The following is a 20,002-nucleotide window of genomic DNA, read 5'->3' as shown; positions in this document are numbered from 1 at the left end:
GTTATTATAAGGTTGGCATTTCTGTTTTGATTAATCATCCGCTCCATCTGTCTGTCATCATCATAATCAGATTACCATCCCAATTCTGTTTTCTATTGGTGGTGTTATGCACTTCATATACCTTTGACTGTCTGTTTGTTACACTATTAAGACCTACGGTACATCTTGGAGGTATCTGAGTTCTTGAAGACACAGTTAGTATTCAGAAAAGGCAACTGCTACAGAAGTCAAGTTCTGCCGCCTAGTGTCCAGGCAGCGTTGTTACACTTTCTGCGCCTAAACAGGACAACTGTGGACTCCGTCAACCAAGTGTTTGCAGGTGTCTAAATCACAGTTTTTAGTCTATGCAGTTTTGATGATATGTACATGTTGATGTAGCCATAAGAGGCATATATGAACCCTTCACATCTAGTAATTGTACTGAAACATCTGCAGCTTGTTCCTCCTCCCACCATCAGAGATACTCCAGATAGACATTATATACTATAATGTAAGGCTTTCCGCTACATTCCGACTCATAAGACAAGTTCTTACATCCCGGCTGGGACTCATTAAGCCTCCAAACGCTTAGTTACTTCTTTAAAGCTCCAGCACTTACCAGACAGCACCATCTTGAGCGGAGAACGAGGTGGGTATAAAAGCGCAGTAGGTGCAGTTTCTGTACGAGGAGCCAGATAACATTACAGTCAGATCACAAGCACTTGGCAGCCTTCTGTCAGAGATCACTATCACCCCGTTTATCCCAGTCACGCTCCAGGCACCGCGCTGCCTATAGACCAGCAGGCATTTCATCCCATGTAACCTTTGCACTTATTGAGGAAGGGAGCGCAGGAGATGCTATATAGTGTAATTATGGGCCATGGTACAGCTCTGGATTCTGAGATGACACGTCTCACTGACCTACTAAGGCCTCTCTCACACGGACGTCATGATCTGCGCACCGCACGAGTATCTCTCCTCATGGACAAGCAGGCAGCACCTATGCAATAACACGCATACTTGCTGCATGCAGACAATCCTCATACACTATCTTGGTGTGTATGCAAGCATAATACGTGCCACGATAGTGATGCCGCAATTTGTCTTTTCATGTGCATTTCTTGCGCTGTGAGAGGTACCGCTAAAGTGTATGGGAGATAGGTGCTGCAAATTACTCGCACAACAACTGCACGCGTAATATGTAGTGACCATACGCTCATGTGAGAAAGGCCTAAGAGCCCTTTTCCACTGGCGAGGAAATCGCACGTTTTTCGTGCGATGCAAGAGTGAGTGAAAATGCATGATTATTCTCATTTGCGATGTTTTCACTCCAGCGATGCTGCTTGAAAAAAAAATGTATTAATTAATTTTTCAAATCGCAGCATGTCTATTCTTTTTGCGATATCGCCCATTGCTGTCAACGGGGCTGGCGGCAGCAGCTCCTGCTCCACTGAAAAAAAGGGGAGAGGATAACTATCCCCTGCTCTGGCTGTGACAGCAGGGGATTCCTTGGATGTGAAACCCCTGCATGTTGTCACATCCAGGGACTTTACCTTGCTGTCAATGGGGCCAGCGGCAGCAGTCTGGCGCCATTGAAAACATAGGGTGAAGATCGCATTCCTCTGCCGCTGCTGTGACAGGGGATTCCTTCATCCCTGCCGGAAGTCCCCTCATCACTGAATACTGTGACAGTGCTGATGAAGGAATCCCCTACCACAGCTGTGATCTTCTCCCATTGCTTTCCATGGGGCTGGCATTGCTACCACCCCATTGAAAGCAATGGGATGAAGGGAACCCCCGCTGGGAGAAGAATAACAAGCAAGTGTGCTGGGGACCTGCGAGGAGAAGTGCGGCTGAGGAGACAGAGCCTGTTAGGTGATGTACAGTTTTTTTTGGGGGGGGGTTAATGCAGCTGGGGCTTATTTTCAGGGTAGGGCCTATATTTCAAGAACCCCTCCCCCCGAAAATCCTGGCAAAAGAGGGGGGGGGGCTTGAAATATAAGAGGGCAGAATCCCTCTGGGTCTCTTTAGGGACAAGAAACCATTGGGAAGAGAAAGGAGAAGCCCTTCTATTTCCATGTTTCTTGTGCCGAGAGATGTTCCTCTCCAGTCTTATGGTACTGTTGTGGGAGAAGGGAAAGAAAAACTGCAGTGTTGTATGCGATACTACCCTAACTAATGGCGTTAAATAAAATAGTGCTTTGCAGGCAATAATAAAATCTTTTTACACCGCATTACTACAAAAGCTTATACTGGTTTAGGTGGCCGCAGGAAGCCAGTGGTTTAGGCCTAACGAGTAAACTTTTTTAATAGATTAGTCGCTCAAAACTTTATGTTTAGCTTGAGTCACATTGCAGAAAAGCTACTCTGCTGACAGTCTTATGAAATAGAAATAAAGCAAAACGTTAATAAATACCACGTATAATAATATACTGTGCAGTGATGAACTTCATATATCGTCTGGTCAAATGGTATTCCCGGTCCCACTGGTGCACCCAATGACCACATGTAACCCCTGCTATAAGGCATAATGTGGTGCGAGTGCACAGGATATACAACACAGGTCCAGCTCATTGTGTGAATGTAATGCAGCCACAGTAACCAGCACCATATCCTGTGTTTCCTTTCTGCTTGACTAGCAGCGGGGTAGAGAACGTAACAACACAAGCAACCACTATGAAGACCGTTAACTCCTCGAAGAAACAATATGTATCAAATACATATCCACTGACAATGCATTGGCTCCCAAACAATCTGGTGCTGAGAGTTGGAGTGCTTTCACACATGGCGGTAAGATCCAACACAAACAAACCCATGTCTTACATGCAGATATTGCCCTTTGCCAATCCACATCAAAATTCACATGTAAGAAATGTGAATTTTGCAGCAGATTTGTCCGTGGTCGATTTAGCTACTGTATTTAAAAAACAAAAGCCAGACAACTGGGTGGAAGGCGGGCGCACCCCATTATAGTCACTGGGGTCCACCTGGCACTGTTCGGTTCTGTCCATAGACAGAACTGCTCAGCCATGGTGATTCCCCTTTCCCGAACGGAGCAGGAAAGCGGAATCCCCAGCGCAGATGTGAAAGCATCCTAAAGTGTATTTTTTGTGACCCTGCTATATTATGATCAACAAAGACAAAGTTATTAATGAAGCATTCCATGTACAATAAGTAAACTAATATTTATCAAGAGAAGCCGAAATATGACTAGTAGAAAATAAAGGCAAGCTTCCAAGGATGCAGAGCAGCGGCATAAGAAAGCCCACTCCAAGTGTGACCTTGCGTTACTTACAAAGAAGCAATCTCAAACTTCTGGCCTTCACTCGCTTCTGTAAAAACAGGACTAAAGATACACTGCCGGTAATACCCTGTGCTACTTCCATATCTTTACTGGCCCACAACCTCCGTCCTCAGTCTGTCAGGGCCCCTTCCCACATCTCTTTGCTCAGTCGAGGACTTTGCCATGTGCTTCATACACAAGATTGACAACATCAGAGAAAGCTTCAACTTACAGTCTCCACAACCCCTCTAAGCACCTACTGCATTCTCTGCCCCATAATCGGCTACTCTACCTTTACCGATGAAAAGCTTGCCACCATACACTCCAAATCATACTGCACCCCTTCTGCACTTGACCCAATCCAATACTACTTTACTGTAACTTTACAGTTTGTCCCAACCCTAACCCATTACTTCAGCCCATCACTCTTCCCTGTAACTATTACACCCATCCTTTAAAAGGAGTTATCCTACAATTACAAGTTTTATCCCAAACACACAGTACCCTCACTATATAGGGTACAGAGGGTACTGGGGGTGCCACTTCTACTGTTTAATGTCCAATGCCTCCATCAAAGAGCATCTCTTCCACTTTTGCACAAGCAGCTGAAATCAAAATGTGTGCTACTATCTCTCTGTATACTTGCTTTTAGGCCCATTTAGACAACGATTATCGCTCAAAAGCTGTCTATTGAGCGATAATCGCTGCATCTAATCGCATGGCCATCGTGCACTATTCGTTCATTGCTGAATTCAAGCCATTTCAACTTCCTATTTATCAGGACCGCACACCGAGTTCTCCACGGGTATCGCTGATAACATTCTTTCAGCTGCTATCCCGCTGGAGAACATTGGAACTGAATGCAGACAACAGACATCCAGCTGTTCTCTGCATTCAGCGAAAGCCTTCATTTGCATGCTAATAAGCTACTAAGTAGCTCTTAGTAGTTTATGCAAAATGATCACTCAAAGCTGTCACTCATCACTCGTTGATCTAAATGGGCCTTTACACTACAGCAGAAGCTTTCGGCAGCACCAGCCGTACCTAGTATAGTAGTGTAATACATATATACAGTACACAGTGGGATAGACATCTTAGTTTCAGCTGTTTATATCAATGTGGGTGAGAAGGAGGTCATACAGGAGGGAGCTGCTGTGCAGCACATAGTGAAGGCTGGCAACCAAGGAGAAGCAGGTGCTCTCTGCGCATGCTCGCCAATGCTGAAGACGGGGAAACTGTATGGATGGTTTCCCTGCAGAGGAATACAGAGATCACACTGAATGTACATGCTCGGTGCCCGATGAAGAACTACTGAAGGATGGCTCTAATAGCAACAGCAGGCAAACACAAAGGTAGGATGAGGTTCCTTGGAAGGTGAAAGATCACCAATAGTACATTTATGAAGACTGAATGCATTTTAAAGTTGGCTGCTTTTATGAATGGAAAACACTAAGCCATCAATATGATCTTGGGAATACCCCTTTAATGAAAAAGCATAGGTCAAGGGGTGTCTTCTTACTCATGTTTGCTTCAAATTGCTTCAACCATATGTCCACCATGAACTGATTTATTACTACTCACCAAACTCATGCTTCAACAGCTACAATCTGGCTTCCGACAATCTACTGAAATTGTCTTAATCAAAGTCACTAACGATTTACCAATTGGCAAAACTTCACAACTCTGTGTTCCTCCTTCTAGACTGTGTCTTCTGCCTTTGAAGCAGTCAAGAACTTCCTCCTGTTAACATTTTCTTATCCTTTGGAATCACAGACTTGGCAAGGTATATGGAGAGGGCCAATATCTGGTGTTTCCCACTTGCATACCATCTCTTGCCTCTTGCTCCCTTTCTGTTGGTGCTCCTCAAGGTTCTGCACTGGTACCCATCCATCCATCCATCTACATCTTTGGCTTAGGACAGCTCATAGAATTCCATGATATTTAGTACCAATTATACACTGAGAATACCCAAATCTATCTATCTGACCTGATGATAGACACTCCTGCAGGTGGCAGTCACAGCAAGCTGCAACTCAAACCGCAAACCCATTGTTCTCAATGACAGTGCAAGGTTGCAGGGCTGGTTGCATGGCCAAAAGTCACCAAATGACCCTAGTCTAATTGTACTCATCTTATGTTATGTATTGAAACACTCTTCATACGTACAGCTCCATGGAATTAACCACTTAGTGAGCGCCTTTACACCTCTTTATGGCAGTCACTAATGAGTTTTCTCCAATACATGCGTCTTATTACGGCGCAGTTTCAAACACCCTTAGGCTGGGTTCACACGGGACGGATTTGCTGCAGAAACTCTGTGCGGCAAATCTGCCTGCAGCTCCCAAATCCGGGATTAGCCAGCCATGTGGACGAGATTTTGCAAAAATCTTGTCCACACGGGGCAGCCAATCCGTCGCGGCAAAGCCGGGCAGAACTGGTGATGCGGCATGGAATTGACAGCCGCAGCATATCAATTCTTTTTTTTTTTCCTGTTGTGGCCTCGCTCCTCTCTATCGGGAGAGAAAGCCGCAACAGAATGTCAGTGGCCGAACCGCTCCAAAGCCCGTGGCAAAATGCCGCGGGTTTTGAAGCTGCGGCTCTCCCGCAGAAATCTCACGACTTTTCGGTGCAGCCAAGCTGTGAGAATTCCACGGGATATCCGTCCCGTGGTAACCCAGCCTTATAGAGAATTAGAGGGGATGTCCAGCTTTGAACTATTGATGGCCTATCTTCTGAATCAGTCTGTCAGTCTGTAAACAGTGGGTGTCTTACCGGAGGTCTGTGCTGTCACGGGGAGACGTTGTAGGATGACATCTTGTAGGAGAGGACAGTGAATGCCCACTGCTAGAAACTATTTCTGCCATTTCCAGCCTAGTCATCCCCGACTCCCTAGGAGCTTTACAAAATAAAGCTGGGCACCTACGTTTAATAAATACATAAAATGAATAATTTAATAGGATTGGCTCTACTTAATAGTTATATGTGTATGTATAAATGTATTCTATATCTGTCTATACATTTGTACTACCTCTTAAAGGGGCAGAAGCACAAATTCCATAATAACCTCCAGGAGGAAAAAAAAGCCTTGACCTGACCTAACACTTCTCCGACATAGAAAGGCCTCAAGACGTTACTAGAGGCGAGTCCCAGTACAGGGCATGTAACTCCACACAACAGTGTTCTCATCCTGCTGTATTGCCATCTGACTATGGATTCTCTAAAAACTAAATTTCTGAGGGACAAGCGCTAAAAAAAAGTCTCCAAACATCTCCTCTCTGCTATTCATTCTTCTACAGCCACCTTAATGGGTAAGATTGATGCCAATCTCCTACGACAGGATCTTCGAACCCTCAGAGATCATGTTAAGCCCACTGGAAGCAGAATCACTGCACTAGAAGATCTTGCAGCCCCATTTATCGTTTAGATCCTTGCAAGATCTAAACCATAAGGTAGATCTTGGTGCCAGAAGGCATATTTCCTGGAAAACCACTCATGAACAAATAACCTTCAAATTATAGCAGGTCTGCCTGAAAGAGAGGAGGGTAAAGGGCCAGAAGTCATTAGAAAATGGCTCAGTGACCTGTTCCCAGATGCACCCTTCTTTCCGGCACTTGCCATTGAATGCGCTCACCATGTTCAAGCAAAACCTCCCATACAAAACGTAACAAAAGGGCATCCTCTACGTCTAGAAGAAAGCAGGTTTCATCACCAGCACAGAAGGGGGTTCTTTACTGTAACAGCAGTGAGACTGTGGAACTCTGCCTGAGGACGTGGGGATGGCAAAATCCATAGAGGAGTTTAAGAGGGGACTGGATGTCTTTCTAGAGCAGAAGGATATTACAGGATATAGACATTAGGTGACCAGTGGGTTGCTGATCCGGGTCTTACAGGCAGGTTGAACTATCAAACGTTGATCCTGGGATTATTCTGATTGCCATTTGGAGTCAGGAAGGAATTTTTCCCCCGAATAGGCTAATTGGCTTCTGCCTATTGTTTTTTTTTTTACCCTCCCCTGGATCAACAAGGAGGGGGGGGGGGGTTTGAAACAGGCTGAACGAGATGGACATTGTCTTTTTTCAGCCTAGCATACTATGTTACTATGTATGTACCCTGGATTTTAGGACTAATTCATATGTACTGTCTTTAACATGTACTTGTAGGATATTATAAGCTATAAAACCTTTTTGAATATGACCCACATCTAGACCAGAGTGGAGAGTCCGAGGTCCAAAGTTAAGTTTTAGGATGTTTGAGATGCATTTAAGACGTTATGTAAGATATATGAATAAATCCCGTATTATTTTCTCTTTTTCATGTCTTGTCATTTTACTTTAAATGTATGTTCTGACAATGGAATATAGGTAACTGGAAGCTCTAACCACTAGACTCTTACAGGTTGATGTACAAGCTCACGCGGTTTCCATATTGTAATGCAATGTATTATTATTTCTATTATTCTTATTGTTATGTTATAACTAAATGCCAATAAAAAGATGTTTAAAAATAAAAAATAAAAAAAGATATAAAACCTGTTATAGGCAGTTCTATAGAATTCATATAGAGATGGTACTATTCTTGTGATAATGATGCCATGCATTTGAGCAATAAGCTATCCCCAAGAAGAGATCCTAGGCTTCCCTAGCCAGTGTTTGTGTGTTTTGATTTTCAGTCTGTGAGGTTGAGCTGAGTTGAATCCGACACAAGCATCCCCCATTAGTCATTGCCACAATAGGGACAGTTATTTATGGTTGCCCATTTCAGGGCTTATTATGACTTTATATCTCTTCATTGAACCTTCGACCCCATCTTCTAGAGTTAAGTCACGTGGGTTTAGTAGCTTGTTAATATTACTTCATGCAGTTTAATGTGTCTGGCAGAACTTTTATACAAGGTGTTTTCTGATAAGGAACTGGATTCTTTATTTAACGAGAGGGCTTCTATATATAACGCCATCACCTCATAACCCTTTCTTATCAAATGGCTAACATAACCTTTATGTCTTGGAACGTTAGGGTCTGGGAACACCACCCTCTCCCGGAAAAGAGCTATGGTTTATTCACAGATACGCACACAAACCCCATATATTCTGTTTACAAGAAACCCATCTTCCTCCGACAACCACCAACCTACTAGATTAGCCGCTGATCTATGGCGGGTTGGTCATCCTGCCACACACCTCACAGTCATACTTTGAGTCACATTGATTACTCATCCTTATTTGCTCTGATAGAGGCCATGGAATACTCACTTCATGGGGTCTCCATCATGGCCAACATTAACATCCCCAGTTCCCCAAATCCTTCAGGAAATGGAAGGTACACCAATTTTGGAAATCCCTTTTTGGACCCACAAACAGAATTTCTCACTAATTACATATTTTCTTTGGACACCTTCAAATGTTACCTATGTAGGTGTTTAAAATCCTCCATATCATACATAAAAAGACAAAAAGTACAGCCCAACGAGAGGATCGAAAAATTGTGTGTGCTGAAACAGAAAGGTTATATATAACAAAGACCCCACTGATGCTAATAGAACTCGATGGCTGGGAGGGAGTATCTACAACTCAAAGGAAAAGGCACAATGCATTCCCAAATAAACACTAGGTTATCTATAAAACGTTTATGTTGTTTCACACCTTGTGGTCGGATGGAATATATTTTTACTCAAATTTTCCAGCATATAGGATTGCAAAATCTTGTCTCCATTGCGGTCCCTGTTATTTATTTAAAGAGCTTGGAGTTAAGAGAAAAATAATTGTTTTTTCCACACTTGTTTCCACATAATGAGAGAAAGTAGGTTCTGTGTCGGTTGATAGTAATTATTAATTGCTCTGAATTCCGTGCAAACAAGTGTGGAAAAGGTCTTGATGCAACTTCCTCTATGATGAACAGAGTAGAAAGAAGATTTTGGTTGTAACTTTCTATAGACATGGGGTGGGGAACTTGGTTGGTCAACAATCAAACAGAGGCCTACCATGATCAACCAAGTTCCCCACCGCATTTCTATTCGGAGTTAAAACCAAAATCTTCTATTCATCATTGAGGAAGTTACATTGAGAACTTTTCCGCGGAATTCCCAGAAATTAATAAATACCATCATCAGAAACAGAACCTACATAGAGACAAACGCCGGGCTTTAAAGAATTTAATAGACAATCCAAACATTGTTATCTGAACTGCCGACAAGGGAGGAGGCGTCATAATACAGAATCGCCGACTGCGTAAGAGAAGCCATGCAAATGGTCTAGGACACCGCATTATGTCAGATCCAACGGTCAGCACAACAAGTGCATGCATGTCTCTTATCTGAAGTGCTCTGGACGCCCAAAGTATAGCCAAAAAGGAGAGAGACTTTTTAATCAGAGACAACCCAAGGCCTTCAATTTTTTTTTTATTACGCGCCAAAAATCTACAGAGACCTTAAAAACTCACCCGGCAGACCAATTATACAAGGATTGATTCTACAACCAGTAATCATTCACAATATATTGATGATCTCCTCCAGAGATAGGTCATCAGTCTCAAATCCTATCTAAAAGATACTTTGTGGCTACCAGAAATTTTGAAAGAAATCCAGAAGCAACCCTCCGCTACACTTGACATTACTTACCTCTCCTTGAACACGAGCAGGGAGTGCATGTTATTACCTCAGTTTTAGGCCGCCTGCACACGGGCGGAAATCCCGCGGCGGTATTTCACGCGGGATTTCCGCCACTGAAAGTTTGCATAGGAGTGCATTACAATACGCACTCCTATGCAGACGGCCGTGGTTTGGCCGCGCGAAATCTCGCGCGGCAAACAAACCGCGGCATGTCCTATTTTTGTGCGGGGCTCGCACTCACCCGGCCGCCGGCTCCGGTCTGCGCATGCGCCGGCTGCGCCGCAGCCGGCACGTGAAAGAGCCGGGGCCGCCAGGCGTGGGCGAGTATGCGCTCGTCCCTGCAGGCTCTCGGGTCGGGTCCCGCGGCGAGAATTCTCGCTGCCGGATCCGACCCGCTCGTCTGCAGGCGGCCTTAGAATTAGATTTTACTATCCCAATGAACTAAATATAGGTTAGAGAATTCAAGAAAAAAATATATTATGTTAGACCACAAGTAGCGAAATGACATTAAATTATAGAAACGTGTTCTAGATGACAAATGGTAATTTTTATTTGGGAAGAACCAATAGGAGATTTTGAGGAGTTTACTTATTTGAACAAAACCGATTTTAACCTATTCTTCTTTGGTGACATTTCAAATAACAGCATTGAATATTTAGACCTCATATTGAATCATAAAAGCAAAAAAAACCAAAAAAACAAGTTTTTGTAATTTAAGTCAACAGACACCAATAGCCTACTCAGCTATGAAAGCCCCCACTTCAAGAAATGGAAAACAAATATTCCACATGACAGTTTACAAGACTCCGACGCAATTGCACTAGAATGGAGGACCTTGTATCCCACAGCAACATTATCAGACTCAGACAAATAGAGTGTCCACACAGTTTGGTCCAATCAGCATTCATGGTAAAAAAGCGATTCCCAATTAGATGCCCTCAACAAGAAAGAAAGGAAGGAAGGAAACCCACAGAAATGTAATTACTGCTTTATCACCACTTAGAATTCATCGCATCCAACTATGGGCCCATGCCCACGAGCGTGGCGGGATACGCCCCGGCGATTAAACACAAAAAAGTGCCTGCTGGTGATCGCGGATTTCCGTGGTCTCCATTAATGGAGACCTCCCACGGCGTAAATACACGAAAAACAGAACATGCTGCGATTTATTTCCTACTGCTTAAATCCACGGTACAATTCTGCATGTGAGCATTGGCAGGCAGAAAGCCATTAGGTCCAACAGAACCCAATAGCTGCGGAATTCACGCGTGTTTTTCCACAACAGGAAACGTATAGCGATTCCGTCTGTGAACATTCACCCTAAGGAAACATTGGGCAGTCCTCCTACAAGAGCCCTACCTCATGGAAATAATTCCACCAGAACCATGGTTTATATTAAAGATCTGCCTAGTGCCAAGCAAATTGAGACAACCTAAAAGGGAGAAAAAAATCCAAAAGGCCTTCCTGGATGTAGTGGGCTGTAACAGATGTAATAGGGGGCTGCAAGTGAATAAGAGGGCTAGCTTGGTAATCTACATGCCCTCTTCAGCATGTAGGGGGCACTATACAGACCCTACCATGTACAATAAACAAACACAGGTTTAATATCAGTAATGGATTTTTAAAGCACAGCGTGCCTCGACATGCCGCTCTTCATCACAACTGCGAGCTGGAGGCACCTCAGTAATACCCACAGATGTAACTGACAGACGTAGGACCCCCGAGAGGAGAGAGAGGTCCTACATATACAAATTACACACCCGCTCCCCTACGGGCCACAACGTAGCAGGTTTTTATAAACCTATCCAAGCTTAATGATGCTGATAGAGAGAATGCAGTAGAACTGTAAACCACTGTTAAAGTTTCAATACACCGGCCGGCCACCAGGGGGCGCAATTGCAACCCGGCCCCTAAGCAAAAGGGGGCCTGTGGGACCCCGCCATATACTGTCTCACTGCTGCGGTCCGGTTACGGGTAGCACTTAGGGAGGGATATTACCCAGGGAGCAAGCAGCCAATTACATGCTGCAGACTCCCCAGCACGTGGTCCTCCCTTCCCCCGAGACCCTGCAGTTGTGATTGGTCCGGCCAGCAGTGTACGGACAGTGTCGGGAAGGGGAGTCAGTGGACCATGCGGACAGTATGCACTGTATATAATCATATATGTATAGCTAGCATAAGTTACATTAGCTGTACATATATAATTATATAAAGAAGATACCCAGGTTATACCAGCATTTTCTGTATCACTATACACAGGATGTATGTTATACCAGCTGAACATACGTAATTATATACAGGAGATACACAGGTTATACCAGCATGGGAGATATGAATATATACAGGAGATGTATAACTTATACCAGCTATACATATATAATTATTTACAGGAGATACCCAGGTCATACCAGCATGGGTGATATGACTATATACAGGATGTATGTTATATCAGCTGTACATATATAATTATATACAGGAGATACACAAGTTATACAGGCAATACATATATAATTATATACAGAAGATATCCAGGTTATACCAGCATGTGTGATATGACTATATACAGGATGTATGTTATACCAGCTGTACATATATAATTGTATGTAGGAGATACCCAGGTCATACCAGCATGGGGGATATGACTATATACAGGAGATACCCAAGTTATACCAGCATGGGAGATATGACTACATACAGGATGTATGTTATACCAGCTGTACATATATATTTATATACAGAAGATACCCAGGTTATACCAGCATGGGAGATATGACTATATACAGGGAGATATATACCTTATACCAGCTGTGCATATATAATTATATACAAGAGATATCCAGGATATACCAGCATGGGTGATATGACTATATGCAGGAGATTAGAGATGAGCGAACGTACTCGGTAAGGGCGATTTCGCAATCGAGCACCGCGATTTTCGAGTACTTCACTACTCGGGTGAAAAGTACTCGGGTGCGCCGAGGGCCGGGGAGAGGTGTGGCGGCGCGGGGGGTAGCAGCAGGGAACAGGGGGGAGCCCTCTCTCTCTCCCTCTCCCCCCCACTCCCCGCTGCGACCCCCTGCGCCGCCACGGCGACCCCCGAATTTTTTCGCCCGAGTACGGAAGTACTCGAAAATCGCGGTATTCGGGCGAAAAAGGGGCGTGGCCGAGCACGTTCGCTCAGCTCTACAGGAGATGTATAACATATCAGCTGTGCATATATAATTATATACAGGAGATACCCAGGTTATACCAGCATGCTTTATGTCACTATATACAAGAGATGTACATCCCCCTATATTTAGTCATATGGAGCATGCTGATATAATCTGGGTATATCCTGTATATAATTAGGTATGTACAGCTGGTATAAGTTATGCATTTCCCTGTAAATAGTGATATGAGCCATTCTGGTATAACCTGGGTATCTACTGTATATGATTACACCCAATTAAAAAACACATCAAAAACCTGCATGAAGTTTAAAAAACCCAAACCCGTTTTAATAGTGTATGCAGCTTCTTTTATGTGACTTTACTTGTAGTTTGAAAATGCAACAACAAACATGAACACAGCCTTGGGGGCTACAAACATGTTTTCACGTAGTCCCGGGAAGGAGTCAGGCTTGGAAAGCTTATGCCAAGGGGCTAGTGCATGTGGTTACATTTGCTTTGCAACTGTATACAGTGCCGTTTATTTTTGCACCAGGGCCCCTGAGCCTTTTATTACACCCCTGGTTCAACGCTGCTTTTATAATATTCTTTCCAAGTTTTCCTGCCCTGTATGCAAATGGCGTGAAAAGTTTCAGATTTTCTGAAAAGAGTCCGATATGCTCATTTCTGTCTTCTCCTTAAATTTCGTGTTGGCACTGTGCCAAGCGATGCCTGCACCTATGTATTAGCCCTCTATTGTTCCCTGGATAGCTTCCAATACTGCCCTGCGCTCGGTCACTAGTGTATTACGTGGCAGTTTGTCATGTGACACGCAATCCTACATCTTCATTACTTCCCCCTCAGGGCTTTTTTTTTACGCTCCGATATCGCCGCATTTTTTCAATCAGACTTTCTAATGTTAAAATCGCATCGCGCAAAAATCACAAAAGCACAAACTTGCGATTTTAACATTAGAAAGTCCCATAAAAAAAATGCTGCGATATCGAGCGTTAAAAAAAGATGCCAGTGGGTAGGAGCCTTATGAGCGGCTTTTGTGCTGCAGATGGAGGTAGGCCACACAACCCCCTGTTGCACCACCGGTCGGGATACTGCAGACGGGTACCACCAGCAGAAGTCCTGGCTGCCCCCCAATGATCGGTATGTGGTGGTGGCACAGCGGCTCTCCAAACCTGCCATATCCATGGAACTATTTATTGACGAGCTGACGGATACCCAGCCCTCCTTGCGGGCACAGTGCCCACCGAAGGTCTCTGCCAGACTACAAACTACTCATCTGTGCTATAGCTACGGCTCTGTGTGCGGGATTTCTATTGGAAGGAAAGAGAAAAAAGAACAACAGGGGTGGGGGGCGGGTGTACCGAATACTGGGGAGACCGCGAGTGTACGAACATTAGTATGTCATAGCAGCAGCTACATAATGCCAAGTGCAGCTCCAATCTGCAAGATCATGCTGACAGTTTCCCTTTAATCCCGTACATCTTCAGCCTCCTCGCTCCCGGCTGAAGGGCCCCAGATAGTGGCAGCGCTGGCAAGGAAACTCCCATTGTGCTGCATCAGGGACGGAGTGTGACAATGGAGGAGTCCTACATGCTGACTAAGGCCGGCTCACACACCGGGGCGGCTTTCAGCTGTGAGCCCGGCCGGGGCAGTGACCCTGCATATAGTGCTCTCACGCAGGCGGTCGTGCGCAGTACAGATCTTTTTTCTTGGCATTTCCCGTGCCGTCGTCCCGCAGCCCGCACACAATGTAGTTACGTATGGATGGGGGTATATGCATGTATAGCGCAGCGTTCCTCCGCTGTGAGCCGGCGATTGATGCGTAAGGCATGACAGTATGTCCCGCATGCCGTTATACGCAGTCCGATTTTTTTTATTTCACGCTCTGTCGCTTAGCAACATGAACGCCGCACGTGCGCAGCGTAATTGCGTATGTAGAGTATTTATTACACACCCACAGGGAAAACAGGGCTCCAGCGCACGTTTTACGCGTTAAAACGGATCGTGCTGCGCCCTCTTTTGCGCACGTATTATATGCAGTAAGTACCGCCGGTGTGAGCCGGTCCGCGACGATCACTGACTCCACTCATTGCGTATTATGACAGACGCTACGCCAGCCTCATGTTGTGCCTATGTGGACTGGCCGCGGGCACTGCTCCCTCCAGCACATCTGGCACCTGTAGTCCCCCTCCTCAGGTGGGACACTTGTAGTCCTTGGGAGAGGGCAGCTCTCTAGAAGAGGAGCTCAGGGAACCAGAAAGGACTGATGCAGAAGTGTGACTCACCCCCAGCTGCCCCCGGGTACAGCGGCCATGCTGATGCCCAGGGGACCGGAGGATGGAGCACGGATGCCAGTCCCCCAGCAGGCGGCATGGTGCCGGGGAACAGATGTGACATCAGTGCTACCCGGCCGCCACGACCGGTTATGTATCCCACCTATTAGCGGCTTCTCCCACAGAGTACCGGCCCGCCTCCCCCTCATTACCTGCTGCCCCGGAGCCGCCGCCTCCTCCTCCTCCTCCCGCCGCGGGCACCGGACGGAGCTGCCTGAACGTTACCGGAACATGAGCCCTGAGCCGGCGCGCTCCCTGGTACCCGGGTACGAGCCAGTCCGCCGGGGTTGCGGGCACTCTCGGGGCCGCCCCTGGCAACGAGCGGGGCGTCACAGAGTGGTAACCAATCAGGCGGCTGCAGGATCACGTGACGCAGCAGGGCGGCCGCTGGAGCGGGCTGTATTAGTGGCACAGACAGACGGCGCTTATTCCAAAACAAATATGGCGGCAGCACGGAGAAGCCAGTTAGGGAGACTTGCCTATCGTCTACCTTTCATCATGGAGGCTCATGAGGGAAGCTGGATGTGGCTTACGTTATAGAACTGTGCAGACGTTATGGCGGAAGCCCTGCTCTCAGCTGGTCCCAGCCGTTGTAAGTAGCGGGACTGTTTCCAGGACTAAACATGTCCGCGTTTTGCATCCGTGCTGAAGAGTGATGGCAAGAGGATGAAGCGCGCTGATTGGACGAGCGTTGATTGATGACAGCCAATGGGTGAATGAGGTGATAACAGGAAGCGCTGGTAGTGCAGAGCAGACGGAGCAGTGAGAGAGGCGGACATGACGGCGCTCCGCGCTGCCGGTGAGGAGGAGGACGGCTCATGATGTGTAACGGGGGGGTTATGTGTGATGGTGCCGGCAGAGCCGGGATGCTTCTCTGCATTAAGCCTTTGCGGCATTTGTCTTTGGGCGTGTGACCTCAGCAGTCTGAGCGGACCTGCAGTGTAAAGTATGGGGGATGGATAGATCTCAGACTCCTCTTACACAATGCAGCTAAGGTGGTTCTAGCCTCACGTGACTGGGCCAGGGGTGATGGGGGTTTCTGGGAGTAAACTTGGTGGGTTCTCCGCAGGATGGGTGATCAGTGGGGTCCACTGCTAGGGATCCCTACTGACTGATGTGACCGGGGCCCTCGGGTGAGGGGCTGCCTTCACACGTGGTGGTTTAGTTGTGGAAGAACTGCAATTGAAAACCGTGTGAGACGGCAGCCTTACGGTCCCTTCAGTCTGCAGCGGGCACCGGAGCGTTATATAGCGGCTGTGCCTGGGGTAGCGCAGCATGGCGTTACAGAGCGGAGAGTTCTCGGGCTGCGAACTGATAAAGAGGTAGCAGTGCCCACCCCAGTGCCATGGCTGCCTCAGTCAGTGATCCCACCCATCAATGGTTTATCCTGAGGGTAGGTGACAGCAGTGTGGTCCCAGAGACCCCCGTACCATCAGCTACGCATCCACTGATGAGGCAGCGACTAGTATCTCAGCTCAGCAGCTGTCCCTTTATAGTGACCTTCAGGACAAAGTTGTGTCCCGGGATCAGAGGGGGAGGGGTGTACTGCCTGCAGCCCTTCCACCCTGCCATCCCTTCAGTCTGACAGTTCTAGGTCCCATCTTTGGCCATATATATATATATATACACAAAATGAAATATGCATCATAGTCGGCATTGAAGATATATATATATCTTCAATGCCGACTATGATGCATATTTCATTTTGTAGGAGTTCAGGAAAGTTTTCCAATGCCCTATAAATATCCTCTATTCATCCAAGCCCATATTTATCAATAGCCCTGATAACCAGGATGTGGAATGTAGCATGTAGATGGAAAGCCTGATGTCACTGGTTTAATACAGTACATTTATCACTTAAAGGGGTTCTCTTAAAAAAAAAAAAAATCTATATATATATATAATATATATATATATATATATCCTATACTTGCCTATTCTTTCCCAGGCAAACTCCTTAAGGCATCTTCTCCTCCTCACTGATCTGGTCCAGTCCGCCCCTCCAGCCATGCAGCTTGTTATGAAGCCTGCATTCCTCACATTCTCCTTCCTGCAGGTCAGTGAAGGTCACGTCCCTGTGACGTAGCGGTCACCGGCTAGGAAGGAATGCCGATCTATTGCAGAGACGGCGGGCATGAACAGTCTCTGCAATAGCTCGGCACTCCCTCCCAGGCTGTGAACTGGCTTTGGCTAGCAGGAAGAAGAATGCCTGTGAATGTATTGCACCCTGGAGAAGACATCCATTCCATCTCCTGATGGTGCTCTCAGAATCTACCCAATGCTAGTACAGTGCCACCCTACAGCGGGCACTGAGCTATATGTACACGTTCTGATGGTGGGTGTCACTCACTTGTCTAATCTGTGTTTATGAAATCTAGGCTATGTTCACACTGCAAGACCAGCGGTCAGCAGCATCCGTCCGATGCAGCCTGGATCTTGAAGAACATCGTGGAAGCCACGGCGTGGATGTGAACGGAGCCTTATATGTCCCACTCCATGAGAGCGCCACCCAGTGGGCGCTGAGCCTGATCCCCTGCGGCGTGTAGGGACGCAACAAGTTCTCATCTTGGCTCGGAGACCCTCTAAGTCAGTATAAATGAGAATGTCCCTGGCGCAGAGGGTGCTGCTGACCTGGCTCTTCAGCTTACTCTTCCTGATCATGCTGGTGCTGAAGCTGGACGAGAAGGCACCATGGAACTGGTTCATAATCTTCATACCCATCTGGATATTTGACACCATTTTAATCGTTATGCTAATTGTAAAGATGGCAGGACGCTGTAAATCTGGCTACGACCCTCGGAACGGAGCGCAGAATATGAAGAAAAAGTCTTGGTATCTTACGGCCATGCTCCTGAAGCTGGCGTTCTGCCTGGCGCTGTGTGCCAGGCTGGAGAAGTTCACCAATATGTTGTTGTGTCTGGTGTTTATTCCACTGTGGATCCTGCTCATCGGAGGACTGATTGAACTTGGATACAATGTGTTCTACGTGCGGCGCGACTAGCGCTGGCCGTCTTATGCAACATCTAGTATTCCTGGAACGGAACGCTGTATGGCGCGGAAATAAAGTATATATAACATTGTGAGGAGAAACTGGTGTGGGGGCTTTTTTTCATATATCATTAAGGCCTGGCTCAGACTAGCGTATTTGAATTGCATATTACGCACATATAATATGCAGTACATCGTGACAATTCAAATATGTACATTTTCACTATTTCACACTAGCAGGTTTTCATTGTGTATAATATGTGAGTAAAAAAAGAACCGCGTGTTCTATTCTTACCGCGTATTACACGCGATACAGCCCTATTGGTCTGTCTGTCACCAAACCCTGTACATGAGCAAGTACATTGCATATGTGCTTACGTTTATACTAAACAGCAGGACATTTAAAAACAGGAAGCCTACGCGTGATATACACTGGCCTGTGAAGGCAAAAATCGCTGCCGTACACGGTGATACATAGGTACACACTGCGGTAAAACACTGCGATATACCACTTGCTCGTGTGAGCCTGCCCGTATTCTAGATTACCGTGTATACTCGAGTATTAGCCGAGTCAATAAGTTTTACCACAAAAATCTGGTAAAACGTATTGACTCAAGTATAAGCCTAGCTATACTACAGTATATTCTACGTATAAAAAAAAAACAACGCAATACTCACCTCTCAGCCGATGTTGGTCTCCCAGGCGGTGCGGCAAGCTGCTTGAGACTTCTCCCCACTGTCATCTCCCTGTTCTGCTTTGAATTCCCCCGCCGTCAGCGCTGTGATTGGATTGAGCGCCAGCCAATCGTAGCCAGCGTTTGATAAACCAATCACAGCCATTTAGTGATGTCATTCACTGAATGGCTGTGAATGATTGAGTGCCAGCTGTGATTGGCTGGCACTCCATCCAATCACAGCGCTTATTTACACAGCGCTAACGCGAGGGGAATTCAAGGCAGAGCAAGGAGATGACTCAAGCAGCATGCTGCCCCACCGGGTATAGCATCACGTAGGAGACACAGACGCCGGCTGGGAGGTGAGTATTTATAGTTTTGGTTTTTTTTTACCTCAGTCGAGTATAAGCCGAGGAGGGCTTTTTCAGCACAAAAAAAAGTGCTGAAAAACCCGGCTTATACGCGAGTATATACGGTAAGTACTTAACAGTATAAATCTCTGCTTTTGTAACTTACGTTTTACGTCATAGACAAATCCGTTACCTAATCTGCTTGTCTTAAATGCGGATTTTGCCATTCCCCATGCAGTTTCACCACATACGAACCTTTTCCCAAGGATGGATTCGCACCACGAATGTCTAATATGGTTTTTTTTTATCCAGTACATTATATGAGGTATTACCATCTCATTGGGGCTGGGCTCACACGACCGGGGTTGGATTCCGAATGCCCAGTGACCCTGTGTACGGAGCGTAATTGTATTGTGTATGACCGCGTATGCAGGCTAAGCGATGACATGGGTACCCTGCAGCCCATACACAATATCATTGCGTGTGGGTATATCTGTGACCCTAGGGACACAATGGACTCCAGGATCGCGGTTCTGCTATAAAATAGAGCATGCAGCAATTTTTCTTCTGTTCGTGGAATACGCAATTTGTAACCAAAAGTGTAAAGGAAAATTAAAAACTACATG

At 46.0% G+C, this 20,002-nt stretch overlaps 2 protein-coding genes across 4 annotated transcripts in view; one reads left to right on the top strand and one right to left on the bottom strand.

Annotated features, from left to right (window-relative positions):
* Positions 1-15,678, bottom strand: part of PHTF2 (putative homeodomain transcription factor 2) — a 107,833-nt gene extending 92,155 nt beyond the window's left edge. For both annotated transcript variants that reach the window (XM_066591999.1, XM_066592000.1), the window contains exon 1: positions 15,517-15,678. The gene's annotated coding sequence lies outside the window, so the exon portion shown is untranslated. The remainder of the gene's footprint in view (positions 1-15,516) is intronic.
* A 96-nt stretch (positions 15,679-15,774) lies between these two features.
* Positions 15,775-18,454, top strand: TMEM60 (transmembrane protein 60). 2 transcript variants are annotated; one of them, XM_066592002.1, is made up of 2 exons: positions 15,775-15,956; positions 17,743-18,454. In XM_066592002.1, exon 2 carries the CDS (start codon positions 17,961-17,963, stop codon positions 18,363-18,365), a length of 405 nt encoding a protein of 134 aa, XP_066448099.1. In that variant the 5' UTR covers positions 15,775-15,956; positions 17,743-17,960; the 3' UTR covers positions 18,366-18,454. The 2 variants fall into 2 exon arrangements, with proteins under 2 accessions (XP_066448099.1, XP_066448098.1); XM_066592001.1 differs by lacking the exon at positions 15,775-15,956 and adding an exon at positions 15,974-16,163.
* Positions 18,455-20,002: the final 1,548 nt, after the last annotated feature.

Source organism: Eleutherodactylus coqui, chromosome 2 (assembly GCF_035609145.1).
Source record: "Eleutherodactylus coqui strain aEleCoq1 chromosome 2, aEleCoq1.hap1, whole genome shotgun sequence".
NCBI lineage: Eukaryota > Metazoa > Chordata > Amphibia > Anura > Eleutherodactylidae > Eleutherodactylus > Eleutherodactylus coqui.
This window is presented reverse-complemented; position numbering and strand designations above follow the sequence as displayed.

Excerpts from the sequence above, each read along its gene's own strand:
- TMEM60 (XM_066592002.1), top strand. The coding sequence starts at position 17,961 with ATGAGAATGTCCCTGGCGCAGAGGGTGCTGCTGACCTGGCTCTTCAGC.